Consider the following 18667-nt stretch of genomic DNA (forward strand, 5'->3'; position numbering starts at 1 on the left):
AGTGTTTGCTTTTAGCAAAAGCATTTTATACATATTTTTCATATTGACAGAGGTGGCATTGGATTGTTTTCATAATACCATGTTTCCTTAATTCTAGTTTTGGTAGCGTTTTGCTTTTTCTTTAAAATTATTGATTTGGGTGCTTGGATGGCTCAGTTGGTTAAGTGTCTGACTCTCGGTTTTGGCTAAGGTCATGATCTCAGGGTTTGGAGTTCGAGCCCTGCGTTGGGCTCTGCTCTGAAAGCGTGGAGCCTGCTTGAGATTTCTGTCTCTCTGCCCCTCCGTGGTTTGCTCTTGCTCTCTCTTAAAAAATAAACACTTAAAATTAAAAATAAATAAAATTATTGACCCAATAATTAACCTTATAATTATTGAGTTCTAAACATCAAGGAAATATAATTAAGTAGTAATTGCTAGAAAAAGGAATATGGGGTTCTGTGAAGACAGTTGAATTGGGAGAGAGTAGTTCTGTCTCTGTGTTCCTCACTTCTTTTGTGTACCTTCTCTCGTTAAGGAGATTGGGGGTGAAAAAGGAGATTGGAGAAAAACTTGGATAGTGAAGAAACAGAACATTAGTAATTGCCTGGGAGAAGCAGGAATGAAGCATCAGGAATATATACTTGTACATCTTGGGCCTGTAACTATACAGATTGGTGGAAGATTATTAGAGGGCAGGAGGTAAAACCAGTTCCACATAGGTGAAAAATCAGGCTGAAAATGTTACTTCTAGACGTATCTTCACTTACTTATTTTTTACTTATTCTTTGTCAGATATATTAAAGAACAGAACTATAATCTCCAAATTCATTTCATCCTTTAAGGTAGTAGAGCTGTGTGTGAGTATTATGTATGTTTTAGGGAAAGGGTGATGGGCAGAATTTTGAGAGGAAAAGTATTTGTTTTTAGAAGTATACTTAACCCTTAATGCAGGGGTTAGGGGCTGTGACAACCCATGCAGTTGAAAATTTGTGTATAACTTTTCTTACACATTATAAAATTGACCGGAAGCTTTACCGACAACATAGTTGATTAACACATATTTTGTATGTTACATGTATTATATACTGTATTCTTACAGTAAAGTAAGTTAGAGAAAATAAAACATGTGTTTTTTTAATGTTTATTTTTGAGAGAGCGCAAGTGGGGGAAGGGCAGAGAGAGAGGAGACAATGGATCCGAAATGGGCTCTGTGCTGACAGCAGCAAGCCCGAGGTGGGCTTGAACTCATGAACCAGTGAGATCATGACCTGAACCAAAGTCGGAAGCTCAACCACCTGAGAGCCACCCAGGTGCCCCGAGAAAAAAAAATATTATTGAGAAAATACATTTACAGTACTGTACTATATTTACTGAAAAAAACCCACATGTAAGAGGATCCATGTCATCCAAACTTGTGTTGTTTAAGGAGCAACTGTAGTAGAATATCAGTTTTATCTAGGATTCAGAGCTATGTTCAAGAATTCCTGGGCCATAAGCTCCCAACAGCTGGTATAGTCTTAGGTCCATTGTAAGTGAATACTTTTCTAATGGTCTTGCCTAATGAAAGTTGTCATTGTTTCTGGATAAAAATACAATGCCTTCTTACATTAAAAAATAATAGTCTCAAAAAATCCACTAAGATGTTACTATTTCCCTGGGACAGCTGTCTTTATTGCTGGCTTCTTTGAGAGGTATTTGCTTCTATAAATTATCTCAGTTATGTTTCTCACTCAAGATGAGAAACATAGAACACATATAAAATTTGAGAAGAATCTAGTTTGGGGATAAGCAGGTGGCTCTGTTCGTTAAGTGTCTAACTCTGGATTTTTGCTCGGGTCATGATCTCACAGTTTGTGGGTTTGAGCCCCACATCAAGCTCTGCTCTGGATTCTCTCTCTCACCTCTCTCTGCCCCTCCCTGCTTGTGCTTTCTTTCTCTCTCAAATAAATAAACTTTAAAAGAAAAAAGAAAAATCTAGTTTGTACTATGTACAGATTTCATAAATATGATTCCAATTTGAATATTTAAAATTCTCTGTAAAGTTCTGTCTCTTATGCTTCAAAATTATCACTAAAAGGAAAACTTCTATAGTATTGTAGAAATAGTGTTGTGAGAGAAATATAGGTACTATTATAATATATTTGTATTTTTATAGCTCCACCTAGTGGTTGAGAGTTAAACAGTGCTAATTAGTATCTTAGGTACAGTCTTATTTCAATATATGAACCAAAGTTTACATGTTCTGCAAAGCCTGGTGTAAAACTGTACCCACTGGTAAAGACGCAGTGGTGCTCTCCTGCTGTGTAGGAGTACTGCTCCTACTGCGTAGGGGGACTGTTAGTCCATTTTGAAAAGCAATTTGGATGTATATGTTGAGCTTTAGAATTGTTAAGTATTTAATATTTTAATAATTTAGTCTAAGAAAAAGAAATCCAAAATATAGGGGGGAATATGCATAAAAATTATCACTATAACATAATTTATAATGGTTTAAAACACCTAACCATCTAGGTTACTGGAAGGATGGAGGCTCAGGCAGGGGTGGAGGATGGATTAAATGGGTGATGGGGATTAAGGATGGCACATGTTGTGATAAATCACTAAATCCTACATCTGAAACTAATACACTGTATGTTAACTAATTGGAATTTAAATAAAAACATGGGAAAAAAAGAAGAAAAAAAAACACTTAACCATCTGAAATAGAGATATAATTAAGTAATTATGACCAAGCCAATGAAATCTTCTTACTCAGCCATTTAAATGATGGCTACAAAGACAGTATTAATATGGGGAAATGCTTATGATATGTTGAATGAAATAAAAATGACAAATTATACTTAAAGTGAATTGAAAGAATGCTAGTAGTGGCAATATTAATACAGAGATTTGATTGATTCTTCTTTTTTTTTATTATTTGAGAGAGAGTGCCCACAAGCGAGTGGGGGAGGGACAGAGAGAGAAAGGAGATAGAAAATCCCAACCAAGCAGGCTCAGCACTGTCAGTGCAGAGCCCGATGAGGGCTCGAACCCACAAACCGTGAGGTCATGACCTGAGCCGAAATCAAGAGTCAGACACTAAACCAGCTGAGCCACCCAGGTGCCCCAATTGGTTGTTTTTTATTTTTAAAATATTAACTTTGATAATGGAAAGTGCTTATGATATTTTAGTATTAATAATAAAAGAACAATAGGGTGATAAATAGTGCTTTGAGTTGCTGCTTGATTTTTAGGGTTAATGTTTACATTTCAAGTGAAGCACATGACTATAAAGTAGTTGGGTCATTTGGCAACTACCAAGTCCATGTACCTTCTCTACAAAAACTTTGAAAATTTTTAACAGCTATGTTTCTGCACTTTGTACCTACTGGTTGTACAGATAAGAAACCGTCATCTGAAAATAGAGGTGAAATCAGAGTTGTTCATAGATGAATAACAATTCTCTTTGAAGATTGCTTTCAGCCTCCAAATGAACCAAAAATTGTTCCTTTAGGTTGTTGAGACACCAACAATGTAAGCTGCACTTGACTCACATGAGGTCTTATTACAACTTTTCTTGCTCTTCCTTTACATAAACAGCAAGATAACATAACTATAAATGTTAAATTCCATGTGAATTTTAGACATGCATGAAAAGTGTCAGTGTCTTTGAAGTATAAATGGGCTTTTTTATTATCATTGAATTTTCTTTCAGTATTTCACAGCATCAACAACATGGTTGGTAGGTGTTTTTTTTGTTTGTTTTGTTGTTGTTATTGTTGTTTTTGTTTTTATAATTTTTTGAGGGGGAGGGCAGAAGGAGAGGGAGAATCTTAAGCAGGCTTCACGCCCAGTGCAGAGCCAGACGTGGGGCTCGATCTCATGACTGTGAGATCATGACCTGAGTGGAAACCAAGAGTTGGATGTTCAACCGACTGAGCCACCCAGGCACCCCTCAGTATGTCACAGCACCAACAACATGGTTAGTAGTTTTTAAGTAAGAATCGACAATTGGAATATTTTATAGGACCTTTCTTTGTGGAACATAAAAATAATCACATTTAATTTCAAAGGAGATGGGTTGGAAGAGCCTCTCAAAAGTCTTAATTATGGTAATTCTTATCTACCCAGTGAAACCACCTTTCTAATTTTCAGAAATAACTAACATCTTTTAAAAGAAATGGGAATTAATATAGCCCATCACAAATCTTAGTTTTCATTTTTATCTTGTTGAAAAATGTTCTGAGTTTAAGTGACAAAACTAATCAAAATTAAAACTGTGCTTACTAGATAAAAGGTTGAGAAACATTAATGTGTAAAATATATATGTATATATGTATCTGGTTGCTGTACCCCAACCAGACACATAGATACGTATATATTTTTAAGTAGGCTTCACACCCAGCACAGAGCCCAGTGTGGGGCTTGAACTCATGACTGTGAGATCAAGACCTGAGCTGAGACCAAGAGTCAGATGCTTAATGAACTGAGCTGCCCAGGTGCTCCAGTGTGTTTAATGCTTTTGTCATGAGTTTCCTTCATAATATGCAAGACATCTGGATCAGTTATGTACTTAGCACATTCTCATCATTTATTAGATCGCTTGAATTAAAATAAATGCTTTTAGCAAATGGATTTTTGAAAGTTTTACATAAAAATATTTAAAAGAAAAATTTGAAGTTCTTTGAATCCTTAGAGATATGTAAATTCTATATGAATCGGGTATTTTATATAAAGAGAGTAAAAGTGGGAAATTATTTTACAAATTCACAATCATTTTTCTTAAAACTTGACAAGTTTAGGGGCACCTGGCTGACTCAGTAGATCATGCGACTCTTGATCTCGGGGTTGTGTGTGAGTCCAAGCCCCATGTTGGGTGCAGAGATTACTTAAAAATAAAACCTTAAAAAAAAAACTTAAAAAAAAACTTGACAACTTTAGAAAAACATAAATAGAAATTAAGATGTCTTTAGTCCCACCATTCAAATCACCACAGTTAACAATTTGATGTCTTTCCCTCAGAAAAAGCATCCATGTGTAATCTTAAATTCTTCTTCATCCTTGGTATGAAATGCTTACTGTAAAACTTTGTAACACTTTAGTACTTAGAATGTTCAATAATTTTCATACTTTTCTTACTGGAATCCATCTGGCCATAATAATTATTATTTTATCATTTTCTCATGCCCTTACACGTGTTCCTTCTGCTGAAAATATCTTTTCCTCCCCATTGTCTTCCTGGTAGATCTGTTTTCTTCCTTCAGAATCCAGTTTCTGCCACCTCCTCTGAGAATACTTTGCCCTCGTCTCTCTCCCTTATAGAGTGAATCACTCCATCCCTTTTTATTTTTGTACCTTATAAATTCGTTATTATGTCTTACCACATTCTATTGAGATTTTGTATTTGCATGTGTCTCCCATGCTAAACTTCATATTCTTTAAAAAGGGTACTTCTGAAAACTTGATACATAAGAACTAAACATTTGTTGAATTAAAGTTCTGCAGAGAAGTGACTGTTGGCTTAAATCATCAAATACCTTGATATCTGATTTAATGCTCCTTTATCTCTTTTTATCTTTTAAAAACTGTTTATGGAAATTTTCAAACATACACAAATAGGAATTAGTACAATGGAATCCCCCAGTACTCACCACCCAGCTTCAACAGTTACTAATATTTTGCTAATTTTTTCTTATCTATCCCCCTGCTCCACACGCACAGCTTTATGTGGTGGAGGCAGGAGGTGGGGAAGAATGTCTGGAGTATTTTAAAGCAAATTTCAGCATACCATCATTTGCCTCCTAAATATAGATAAAGACTTTTTGAATTTAACATAATGATAATTCCATTGTGATATCTAAGAAAATTCATAATAAAATTTTAATAATGTTTAATACTCAGTCCATGCCTAAGTTTCCCCTTTTATCTCAAAAATGTCTTAAGTTGGTTTATTTGGATTGGGGCCCAGACAGAGTCTACACATTGCATTTGGTTAATTTTTTTTTTTTAAGTTTTTAAAATTTATTTAGAGAGAGAGAGAGAGAGAGAGAGAGAGAGAGAGTGAGAGACAGAATCCCAAGCAGGCTCTATGCCACTAGTGCAGAGCCAGACATGGAATTTGAACTCCTGAACTGTGAGATCATGACCTGAGCCAAGACCAAGAGTTGACTGCTTAACCAACTAAGCCATCCGGGCACCTCTGGTTAATTATCTTTTAAGTCTTTTAGTCTGGTTACCCCCCCCCCTTTTTTTTTTTTTACTGAAGATTGGATCATTTACTCTGTAGGAATTCTCACATATGAATTTGACTTATTTCATTTTTGTGGTGTAATTTAATGTATTCCTGTCTCCTTTACTTCATATTTCCTGTAAACTGGTAATTAAATCTGGAGGCATGATAATATTTAAACTTTCTTTTCTTTCAAAAAATTTTGCAGGTAATTTTCATAAGGGTTACTGTGTACTTCCTTTTGCATCACATCAAGAGATACATAATGTCTAGTTGTCTCACTTTTAAATGATATTAATATTGATCAGTGGGTTCAGGTTTTGTCCATCTGATCATTCAAGAGTTCTCTATCAACCTTTTTTTTTCATTATCTATTGACTATTATGTATTTTTTAATATTAAAAAAAAAATCCTATACAGCCAACTATCTTTATTTGTAATACCTTCCAGTTTTTCAGAACTGATGATGATGGCTACCCAGCTATGAATCTTTAGCTACATAGAATCTTCTAACTTTTTAATGAAAACTTTTTAGGTTTTTTGGTTTGTTTGTGTTCACTTAAAGTTTTGGTCTGTCTCGAATATGGTATTAAGATGGGGTTCCATTTCCTTCTAGATATTAGCCAATTGTGCTTGCATTATTTTTTCCCATTAAGTACTGCTTTTGTCTTGCATTAAAAGCCTGCAAACTGAGATCTTTATTCTAATTCTATTTTACTAATTATCTATTTCACACCAATACCATATTTTATTAGAGTGACATTATGGGATGTCTGATAGGGCTAGTTTCCCCTTACCCACGTTTTTTTTCATTCATTTTTTTACCTAATGAATTTAATAGCCATTTATGATAATTACCTTGATTTATTTTTTTAAAGTAGTCTCTGCACCCAACATGGGGCTTGAGCTCAAGAGTCACCTGCTGTACTAACTGAGCCAGCCAGGCACCCCTGCCTTTGCTTTTAAGAATTTGACTTTGGGGCGTCTGGGTGGCTCAGTCAGTTAAGTGCCTGACTTTAGCTCAGGTCATGATCTCATGGCTCATGAGTTTGAGCCTGCATCGGGCTCTGTGCTGACAGGTCAGAGCCTGGAGCCTGCTTTGGATTCTATATCTCCCTCTCTCTGCCTCTCCCCTGCTCACACTCTGTCTCTCTCTCTCAAAAATAAATAAACATTAAAAACCAAATTAAAAAAAAAAAGAACTTGATTTTAACCTGAAACTAATGTAACATCAACTATATTAAATATAAAATCATCTAATTTAATTAAAAAATGTTTTTTGAATGTTTATTCAACATCCAACAGGCTCCAGTCTCTGAGCTGTCAGCACAGAGCCCAACACGAGGCTGAACCCATGAACCGTAAGGCATTACCTGAGCTAAAGTCAGACACTTATCCGACTAAACCACCCAGGCACCCCTAATTTAATTTTTAAAAAAGAACTTGATCCTACACATTAAAAAAAATAAGTTGTACATGATTCCTAGAGTACATTTCTTTAATTTCTTTGTAGAATTTTGTTTTAAGTTTTTATTTATTTATTTTTAAGTAACCTCTACATTCAGGTGGGTCCGGAACTCATGACCCTGAGATCAGGAATCACATACTCTTCAAACTGAACTAGCCAGGTGCCCAACATCTCTTTAAATTCTTAAATGTGCAGGGCATCTGGGTGTCTCAGTTGGTTAAAAATCTGACTCTTGGTTTCAGCTCAGGTCATGATCTCACCATGACCTCATGAGATCGAGCCCTGCATTGGGCTCTGTGCTGACAGCGTGGAGCCTGCTTGGGATTCTCTCTCCCTTGCTTTCTGTCCCTCCCCCACTCACATGCATGCTTGCTTGCACTCTCAAAAAAAAAAACAAAAAAACTTTAGGGTAGCTCAGTCAGTTGGGCATCCGACTTCAGCTCAGGTCATGATCTCGCGGCTCGTGAGTTCAAGCCCCACATCGGGCTCTGTGCTGACAGCTCGGAGCCTGAAGCCTGCTTCAGATTCTGTGTCTCCCTCTCTCTCTGCCCCTCCCCCACTCACACTCTCTCTTTCCCTCAAGGATAAATAAATGTTAAAAAAAATTTTTTTTTAACTTTAAACGTACATCCATAAAATAGCCAGAATGAGGGGCACCTGGGTGGCTCAGTCGGTTGAGCATGCGACTTCAGCTCAGGTCATGATCTCGCGGTCTGTGAGTTCGAGCCCCGCATTGGGCTCTGTGCAGACAGCTCAGAGCCTGGAGCCTGTTTCGGATTCTGTGTCTCCCTCTCTCTCTGACCTTCCCCCATTCATGCTCTTGTCTCTCTCTGTCTCAAAAATAAATAAACGTTTAAAAAAAAAAAAATTAAAAAAAAATAGCCAGAATGAACTATTTTATGATTCACTTCAAAGCTGAGTAATTACTGTTTCCTTAATTTATAGATTTTCTTTTAAATAAATCACCTTTCTTTTTGCTTTCCTCCCCAACCCCAAACAGATTGAGGAAGAGATGTTGGCTTTGCAGAATGAACGCACAGAACGAATAAGAAGTCTGTTGGAGCGCCAAGCCAGAGAAATTGAAGCTTTTGACTCTGAAAGCATGAGACTAGGTTTTAGTAACATGGTCCTTTCCAATCTTTCCCCTGAGGCATTTAGCCACAGCTACCCAGGAGCTTCTGGTTGGTCTCATAATCCTACTGGGGGTCCAGGACCTCACTGGGGTCATCCCATGGGTGGCCCACCACAGGCTTGGGGCCATCCAATGCAAGGTGGACCCCAACCATGGGGTCACCCTTCAGGGCCAATGCAAGGGGTACCCCGAGGTAGCAGTATGGGAGTCCGCAATAGCCCTCAGGCTCTGAGGCGGACAGCTTCTGGGGGACGGACAGAGCAGGGCATGAGCAGAAGCACGAGTGTCACATCACAAATATCCAATGGGTCACACATGTCTTATACATAACTTAATAATTGAGAGTGGCAATTCCGCTGGAGCTGTCTGCCAAAAGAAACTGCCTACAGACATCATCACAGCAGCCTCCTCACTTGGGTACTACAGTGTGGACGCTGAGTGCATATGGTATATTTTATTCATTTTTGTAAAGCATTCTGTTTTGTGTTTACTAATTGAGATGTCATAGCATTTGGCTGCCGGGTTTTGTTTTGTTCTTTAACTTCTGGAAAAATTTTGAAAGGGGGAATTGTGTGTATGTAAAAAGAAATTGGCTAGATTGGGGGTAATTTTTGAACACTGCAAAAATAGAATACAGCATAGTGGCGTGAGTCATCACTTTGGGGCTACTGTATTCTAAGAAATTTGTGAAAAGATCTAAAGCCTTCCCCACACCCCAAATTCTTATGAGCCACTCACAGCAGGCAGGCAGCATATGTTGAACCAAGTGATTATTGAAACACACCTGTATCCCCTCACCAGTGTATTTTCTTTATTAAATTGGTCTGACTTCTCGGCCTCATTTGGAGTAAAAGAGTAGAAATTCACGAACACTAAAGGGTTGCATTGACTTTTACAGAGAGTAGAAAACAACTTAGTTCTTTTTCTGAATGCTGCATAGGTTTGTCAGTTTTTGTTTTTGTTTTGTCCGTTCAATTGTGCCTTCTTTGTGGCATGGTGAGATGGAGGTGCTTCAGGAGATCACAAGTTGTGTGGAAATTGCATCAACAAACCTGTGAGCCTTCAAAGGGGAGACTGGAAGGTGAGAGAGGCCCCTGAAAGTTCATGTGGTGGGTATGTTCAGCAGCAGAGTAAGGAGATGAAGCCTATATATCCTAATGTTTTATTGCTTTTACTGTGATATCTCATCCTAGCTAAGCTCTATAACTCCCAAGACCCCAAACAGTACTTTTACTTTGTACAAAAACAGACATATAGCCAATACAAATCAAATGCCAGAGGTATTTGAAGGATGCCATATTTGCAAACTGCCATCCATTGGAATTCTCATTACACTACATAGACATAATTTGATTATCCTCCCCCTTTTGGCTTATGGGATTTCCTGTTTACAAGTAGAATAGCCAATTATTTAAATATTTAGTTGCCATAGTGAACCAGGAGTCACTGAGCCAATGACTTTACCAGCTGCTGACTAATCCTCATCACCACTGTAGATTTTGCTGTATGTGCAGGTCCTTTTTTTTTCTTTTGTCTCTCTCTCTCTCTCTCTCTCTCTCTTCTTTTGGCTATTTTTGTTGCTGCAATACTTTACAAACTTTTAGTTCCTTGAGACTTAGTGACCATTTGGCATCATGTTAACATCACACAGTAGGAAACACCACTTCCAGAAGTCTCTAGCCTCAGTGCTAAAGTACTACTGAAAAGGAACTATCAAGTTTGGCAAATTAAAAAAGACAAAAAAAAAGGTTAAGTAAGTTATAGTGGTCAGGGAATCTTAATGAAAGCTAACTTTTTTTTTCCCCAGAGAGGGGCATGTTTTGTTTTGTTTTATGTTTTGCAATGAAGGATCAACCCAACGCTAAAAGTCAGATGTTCCTTGGCATTCCACACCCAGTGTGGAAATTGAGTTGAAGGTGGTTAAGGAGCTATGAGTATGACTTGAAGGAAAAAAAATGTCCTTCCCAGTGACAGATCAGAGTTTCTTACAAGTTATTGCCCTGCCCCCTCCCCAGTTGTCTTGAAGAACCCTTGCTACTAACTCTGGGTCCTCATTTTCATGTGGTCAGAGGGCTCCAAGTTAGAATTCCCTAAGTCTCAGTGACACCTAGACCTGAGTGATGACCAAACAGTAATCTATCACTGTTGAAATCTTGGCTTTTCTCAACCAAATTTAAGTCTTCCCCAGGTATGTCAGCCCAATCTCCATGAAGCCTCCCCTTTAGGAGTTTCTGGCATTCATTGAAAGGTAACTGGAAGAAAAATTAATATTTTAATGTAAATTTTTAAAAAACCAAGGTAACAGTAGAATTCACACTCAGTTTAGGCAGTGTTTCAGATAACACTATGATACATTGTCCTTTTGACCATGCTCACGATCACTAGTTATTAGGTGAACATAACATGCACTCGTCCTGTCTAATGAAAGGGGCTTCTGATTTTCTGAATCTCTCTTTTCTGGCATTAAAATATTACCGTATTTCAGACAAACTGAGATATATACCTGTTTGGAGGAAAATGATAGGAGAGCTCTTTAGAATTAATTAAATGTCCAAAAATGTAATGGAATTTTATATATTTCAAAAAACTGTCATTCAGTCTGGCCAATCTGTACTACTGGAGGGGGTGGAATATGGAAGCAGATCAGTTTTGCGTACGAAACTCTTTAAAATCCAAAATACTACCCGTGATACATGCTAGAGTCTACTTGTGGACTTAGTCAAATCGAGTTACTGAGTTCATATATACTTTTAAAATCGTGATTGAGTACTGACTCCGCATGTCTGTCCAGTAGGGCTTTGTATCTATCTGATTGAATTGCATGACAGCCAGTTTTACATGTAGGTCATGACTATACCTGGATTATTCCATTAAGTTAATTTAATTAAAATATTTATAGTTTGCAAAAATAATTTCACTTAATTGGTTTGTGTGATCTGACTTCTGAGGAATCTCATACATGGTAGGAATCATCAAAGAGTAAAGCTTGTAGCAGGAAAATATGAAAAGTTTTGAGAGATCCTAAAGAAAGAAGCAGGCACTTTCTGAGTCAGTGTACAAATGTCAACATTTGATCAAATTAATACTACCTCCTCCCCAGTGTTGGTGTTCACTTGGTATATATGTATTTAAGAAAATAAAAAGTATGGGAAATTTGTCCAGCATATCAGAACATTGTAAATGCTATATCTGGTATCCAGAGCTTGGCAGTAAAAAGTTTCTTGTGTTCACTGTCTCTCCCATTTTTTAAGTTAGCATTTTAAAAATGCAAAACCTCATACCTTGAAATATATTATTCCTAATTGGGTTTCCTTCCTTTTGCACATACTTTTTCTCTTCTTATTAAAGTTAGCTCTAACCCCAAATTGTAGGATCTGAAAGTATTTTCATGATATAGAGAATGTTAGCTGGAAAATGTGTTTATATTGTTTTTATTTAGAGCTGCCAGTCCTTTTAGTCCTTTCTATGCCTAGAAATGAATAGTCCTGCGTTTGAACCACCCCACAGGTATAATATGCTTGGTACCCAAAGCCAAGGGTTTATTGATAAATTGAACTTTTTAGCAAAGTCATTATGATTTTCAGCTGCCTAGACATCAAGACCATTCAGTACACTAAAACTGTCCTTGACACTCCTCCCTATTTTTCCTCACCCCCCATCCCCAAATCGAAAACTCTATGAGTATCTTTCTCAGACCGTAAGGCTGACTTTAGTAACTTTCTACTTCTTTAAGTACTAAATGTCTGGCATTTTAAACTTTTATAGAATACATTGTGTTGGACACTGGAATAATACTGTTTATTTTCACCTGTGAAAAAATGACTATTGTACTTGAAACACCTCCTTTGCATTTCTCCATTTGTGCCATTCACTAGTGGAAATAAATTGTATTATACCATGATCTACTGGCTTTTTAAAACTGTGTTAAATATGCACATTTTGGTATAGTTATTATCATTTGTATGTATATACTGTATATACATATGAGTGTCTATATGTGTGTATAGATAGATGGATGTAATTCATACTGTACATTTCCATCAGGGTGCTTAAGGTTCTGTTATTTTGTTATTTCAGTCCTCAGTTAAGGCAAGAATGCATGTGTTTCTTAAGAATGAGTATTCTGGGTTGATATTTATGAGAAGGTGGTCATTAGATGCAATCTTTTCTTTTTTACTCCCTTCTTAGCACTTGTGTGGGTGGAAAGAAAGTTAAGTAAATGTGGAACCATAAGTTGCAATGCAGTAAAATAATGCCAGGGGAGGAGCCAGTTAGTGTCTCTGTGAGTTTGTGTTGTGATGCAATAAACGATAAGTGGTGCAGAGAGAAATGAACCGTGGAAATTACAAACACTGGTGGTGATTCCTCTGCCAAGATGATGAAAAGAACCAGTAAGTCACAGTCTCCATGTGCGCGATCTCGGTGTATTTCTTAGTAGTGATGCCATTGATCCTCTTGCTCTTTTTACTCCGTTGATACTAACACTTACACATTTTGCTAAGGACCAAAACAGCCAAGAAAGGAATTACTGCTAAAGCATCTAAGGTTCTCCTAAACGGTGAGATCAACAGGAAATGGCCACTGGGAGAGAAGGATATGGTATTGGTGTGGGGCTTTCTCCCTTGAGCTGCCTCTTCTTGCTTGCCAATAGTTAAGTTCTTCATGCACCTTCCAGCTCTTCTGAGCCACTACTATTCAAGCACAGATTTGGCCCAACACAGCAACCCTTTCCTGGGAGGTTTATATGGTCCTGCATTCTGTCCCATGCTTACAATGTGAAGTGTGTAGTGTGTATTCAAGTCAGAAAATAATATATTTAAGGTATAGAAGTGTGAATCTCCTATAATGATGGAAGAAGAGGTTCTTGTTTCTTAGATAGAAAACTGCCTTCTCTAAGGAACAAAGCCAAAACTTGGGCTGTCATCTCTGAGCTGCTTACCAAAATACAGATCATTATTAAAGAGAGACAAAGTCTCTCTTCTTTTCCCTCACCTAACATGATAGTGCCCCTGAGGTTGTAGCATTGCCTTTGAGAAGGCGCTCACTTACTCTTAAGTTGAGAACTGGAAATTTCCCATCCTCAGATTCCCTAAAGGATGAAGGCTGTGCTGTACACTTAGCAGACTTGCCTCTTGTATGCAAGGACTACTGATTGAAGTCTGTCTTGCTGTGTGTGTGGTTATGTTGTCTGCACTTTTATGAAATCACCACAATAGGTCTGCATTGGAAATGACTATTAATTTGTAAGGAAGTAAGTTTTATTTAAACATTGTCTAGAAAAAGAAAGTGAAGCTGAGAACTCTTCCGTTATTGTGCATTTATATTTTTCTGCTGAATTCCGGTAGCCCCCTTTAAAGTCACGTTGACTAAGTTTTCCCTCGTTTATATTCAAATTTCCAAAATTTCACTCACACAAAGGAAGAGAACCCGTTTGGCCTAATGACAGTCTTCAGATTACAAGAAATATAAATTAATATGCACCTTATCTGCCTCTTGTGGGTTTCTTAAACTTGCACTTCCCTCCCACCCACCCAAAAATAGATATCTTTAAAGAAAATACAGGCGGAGAATTAAAACTGGGGAGCCATTTCCTATGTCACCATCACTGTTAACTGTTTCCCAGCAATCCTAACTTTTTGAAGTTGCGGAGAGATTTTTTTGCGTGTATGTATGTGTCTGTCTGTGTCGGGTTTATTTTTTTATTTTAAATATACAAGAAATTCTTCTTTAATGTAGAAAAAAGTGAATCCTCTCTGAAACAGGATGCCCACTGGATATACCAACCTGGACATCTGTAGGTAGTTTGCCATGGAAAAGTGGAGAGAAGATGAGATTTCTGAATGAATGAAAAGGGTGTCTTGATGCCCAAGGAGCCCTCCCCTCCCCCCCCCCCAAGTACGGGTAATTCAGCCTGCACAGTTTCCTTTTCACTCATAGTTTTTAGCAATTATGAGTGAAAAATCATGTAATTATCTGTAAATATGTAGCTAACAAATTGACCTAGTTTCTGTATTTTTTTGTTTTTGTACTAAAGTTTATAAGTCTGTGCCAGCTAGAGAGGAGTTGCTGTCATTGCCAGTTGTGGTCCTAGCATCTAATCCTGAAACCATCCTAGGTGACATTTTTAGAATTAATGCTTAACTGTTGTTGAACAGGGGAAAGTGAAGCTTAATCGGTCAGGTTTTACATCTTTTGAAGCAAAGTCATTTTATTTAATATAATGATTACATGTTTTCGATCATGAATGAGGTAGGGAGCCTCCCTCCCCCAGTGGCCATGTTTACAGACGTGTGTTTTGTCTATAAAGTGCAAGAGTTTTAATGTTTATGTAAATTATGCAGGTGATAACATTATGGCTTGGAACTGTTTATTGGGCTCTGTAGCTGAATTTTCAGTGAAATGAACTATGTGAATTGCTGGCACATTGATCCCATTTCTGGAGTATTTTTCTATTTCCAGAATTGCATATGTTCCTTTGTCATTATCCCCACTAAACCTTTCTCTGAAATGCCTTGTAGCCTAAGGTATTACAGGCTGGTAAATATAGACGAGGGAAATGCATTTTAAAAAACCCGTGAACCGTCGTTTGTATGCATTCAGTACTGAGATGTTTCAGTGGCAACTCTGAGGTCAGTGGAGTTTAGCAAAATGAGATACCAATGTTAATGAAAAGTGTGTACTCTTTGCTTTTGCATGGCTTGGCTTAGCTTCAAAGGTGTATTAGGGCCACTTGAAAGCATGAAAACCAGTTGTATGGGAACAGGTTTCTCTCAGTGGCACATTTTGCTTTTTCTGAGCCCTCAAGTACATTGCCTCAGCATGAACATTATTGTTACTATAAGTTGCACATGGTCATGGAGTGAATTACGTGATTTAAAAAGATGTAACTGCTTAATGTTTTCAGATTCTGGCTGGTCCATGTGACTATTTGGCACATATCAAACAGTGGGAGAGGGGTGTCCTGGACCCTTCTAACCCCCTTGTTGTCATAGACAACTATATTTAGTTTATTAAGATGTTGGCTGCCCCTGGTGTGTTGCCAGATAGCTCTTTTTTGGTGCCCATTCCAAATGTGCTTCCTTGCATTTCATAATATCAAAGAAACCACCACCCTTCTCCCTAACATTTTATGTGTTACACATTTTCTTCCACATTAAATGGGAATTGTGCCTACTTAGAGTGCCCCTCCAATTAATTACATGTATGTGTCCTAAAATAATCCAAGCCAGAGACACAAGGTGGAAGAATTTTTTTAAAAAGTCCACTTGAGGCCAGTAATTTATCTGACAAGATATTTTACCACATTATCTTGACACTTGATATATGAGCCTATTAGGAGTTGCAGGTGGTTTCATAGGGCAAAATCCAAGTGGAGAGGATATGTGGGGTTTCTATTAGAAGATAATTTTCTTCGTATTTTACCTTTCCTTTTATGATCCTTCTGTGCTAGGTTAGAATAGGTTAATGCTCCAAATTTATTGAGTTTTGTTTTTTATCTTTTAGAGAAATTTTTACAAAAGCAATGGTCTGATGTAAATAACATTTTAAAGTAATAGTGCACATACCTTTCCCAGACTGTTCCAACCAGATAATTTGTAAATGCTTTAGAGTTTTTTAAATTAACACTTGTGTTGCTAAATCCTATTTATGTAAGTCTGCTAAAATTTTTAACCCATTTAAAACTTAAAATGAACATTTAAATAATGGATGGGTTACTCTGAGCAACCTAGCTTTCAGAACCCCCTTGTTTTAGTGTATGAAAAAGCCTAATGCGCATTAATGAGGTTGGAGAGACTTTGAGAAATATGTATAGTGTATATTTTAAAACAGCTTTGCTTGTATTGTGAAGATTTAAAAACAAACTTGAGATTTTTAACGTAACTATTAACACAGTTTTAACATAAGTTATCCCACTGGGTTTAAGAGCATCTTGAATGTATAATCCTTTTGGTAACCCAGGTTGGTTTCTGCTTTCACCAGTCATCCAAACATATTATTTATGTTTTTAGTTTTATATACTCATTTCCCTTTGTTTTCCTCAACCAGCATGATTTTTTTGCACATGTATTGTAGAAATTTTTAAGAAAAGTTAAAATACATCGTTTTCTCTGAATTTCCTTCACTTCTCTCTTGCTTTCTACTAACCCCTTACCTTACAGGCCACATCGCTCCATTTGCATCATTTGTGCAAATGCCAGGGTTGGTTTTTATTTTTATTTTTGCTATTTACCTAAAAAAAGAAAAAAAAGAAAAAGAAAAATGCTTCAGTCAATTGCTTTTTATTTAAAAAAGAAAAAAGAAAAGAAAAAAAGCTGTAACCTTATCATTTCCGAGTAGACCATTGAGAGATGAATGCACACCTGTAATGGCCCAGGACCAGCTCTGGTGGCTAAAGGGAATATGTTAACTAAGCAGGAAGTTCTTTTCTAAAAGTGGTTTATATTATTCACGATCTCTTTCCGTTATTCCCACAAGTCAGGGGTCCAGATAAAATGAGGGTTATCAGCTAACTGATATGTTATCATTGAGGTTCATCAATGAATTTGTACATTTCTACTTCCCTTTGGTGAAGGGAAAAATGATGATTTTGCAAGACCTAGATTTTGGCTTGGTTTCTTGCCTCCTTTTTTGGCAGCCTTCATCTTCTCATCTCCCAAAGCCCTTGAGCCTGTAGGGTTTTCGCGGTAGACAAAGGACTTGTGGTCTTTTAAAACTAGGACTGATTTTTTGGTGAGAGATTATCATGTTGAAAGTGATGTTCTGCCACTTTACTGATGACTAATTTTAAATATACACAGTCCTCTCAATTTTCGGACCAAACAGATGCCCACAGTGGAGGCTTATCAAGGGTTGCAATGGGGAAGAAGCCTCTCCCTCACTGTCAGCACCAGCTGGTAAAGGTGACTGTACAGATGTGCATTTTCCTTTTGGTAGAAATGGTCCGCAGCACTAACTGGTAAGGCTTATTGTACAGTATATTGTCAGTATTCTTCTGGTTCAACATACCTTATAGTTCATATATAACCTGTATTAATTGTATAGATTGTGCATTTAAAGCTGTTACCAAGTTGTCAGAACATAAGAGCGAAAACAAGGTCATATGTAATATTTTGTTTGTAAGTATCCTTTGTATCATAGCAAAGGAAATGTTTAAAAAAAAATCAACTGTAATAAAGTAATTTTAGTACACAGAGTCTCTGCTTAGTTTTTTAAAGTAATTTTATTTCCAAAAGATAAAGTATATTTCAATTAAGTGACTGTTAATCTCAGGCACAGTGCTAGATGTTGGGGCTATTACAAAAATGTGTAAGATACAGGGAAGAGTGAACTCCCTGATACAGACATAAACCCTCCAGTCTAATGGCCTCAGATTCTCTTTGCCCAGAGAATGAAGTCGCTGATTGTGTTGTGGGTGTGAGGTGGTACTCATTTAGGTTCTGGTGGTTCAGTGCAGGTTCTGCGGTTTTATACAGACCCATGTTCTAGTCTGTGTAACTGCAGCTCCTCCCACCACACACACACACACATGAATGTATGTGGTTCATGGACCTTGTACAGAACTTCAAAAGGTCATTTCATCTGGGTGGTTTTACCTTCCCTAATTTGAAAATCATATTTTCTGCCCCTGTTTGGGGCAAATTTCTAATCTAGCCCCATTGCTTAAAACACTGTTAAAGTGACTATTTTTGCCAGAGGCTAATTTGGGGAGAGGGAGTTTCATGTTTTTTAGTTAGAAAACATTTTTTTAAATGTTTGTTTGAGAGAGAGTGAGTGAGCAGGGGAGGTGCAGAGAGAAGGAAAGAGAGAGCATCCCAAGTAGACTCTGCGCTGACATTGCAGAGCCTGACACGAGGCTTGAACCCACAAACCGTGAGATCAT

At 37.3% G+C, this 18667-nt stretch overlaps 1 protein-coding gene across 2 annotated transcripts in view; it reads left to right on the plus strand.

The window, feature by feature from the left end:
- Nucleotides 1-17976, plus strand: part of TAOK1 (TAO kinase 1) — a 146033-nt gene extending 128057 nt beyond the window's left edge. For both annotated transcript variants that reach the window (XM_058703970.1, XM_058703972.1), the window contains one exon: nucleotides 8656-17976. In XM_058703970.1, coding sequence (XP_058559953.1) covers nucleotides 8656-9117 — 462 coding nt within the window. In that variant the 3' untranslated portion in view covers nucleotides 9118-17976. The remainder of the gene's footprint in view (nucleotides 1-8655) is intronic.
- The last annotated feature ends 691 nt before the right edge of the window (nucleotides 17977-18667 follow it).

The sequence above is a fragment of the Neofelis nebulosa genome, chromosome 16 (genome assembly GCF_028018385.1).
Source record: "Neofelis nebulosa isolate mNeoNeb1 chromosome 16, mNeoNeb1.pri, whole genome shotgun sequence".
In the NCBI taxonomy this organism is placed as follows: Eukaryota; Metazoa; Chordata; class Mammalia; order Carnivora; family Felidae; genus Neofelis; species Neofelis nebulosa.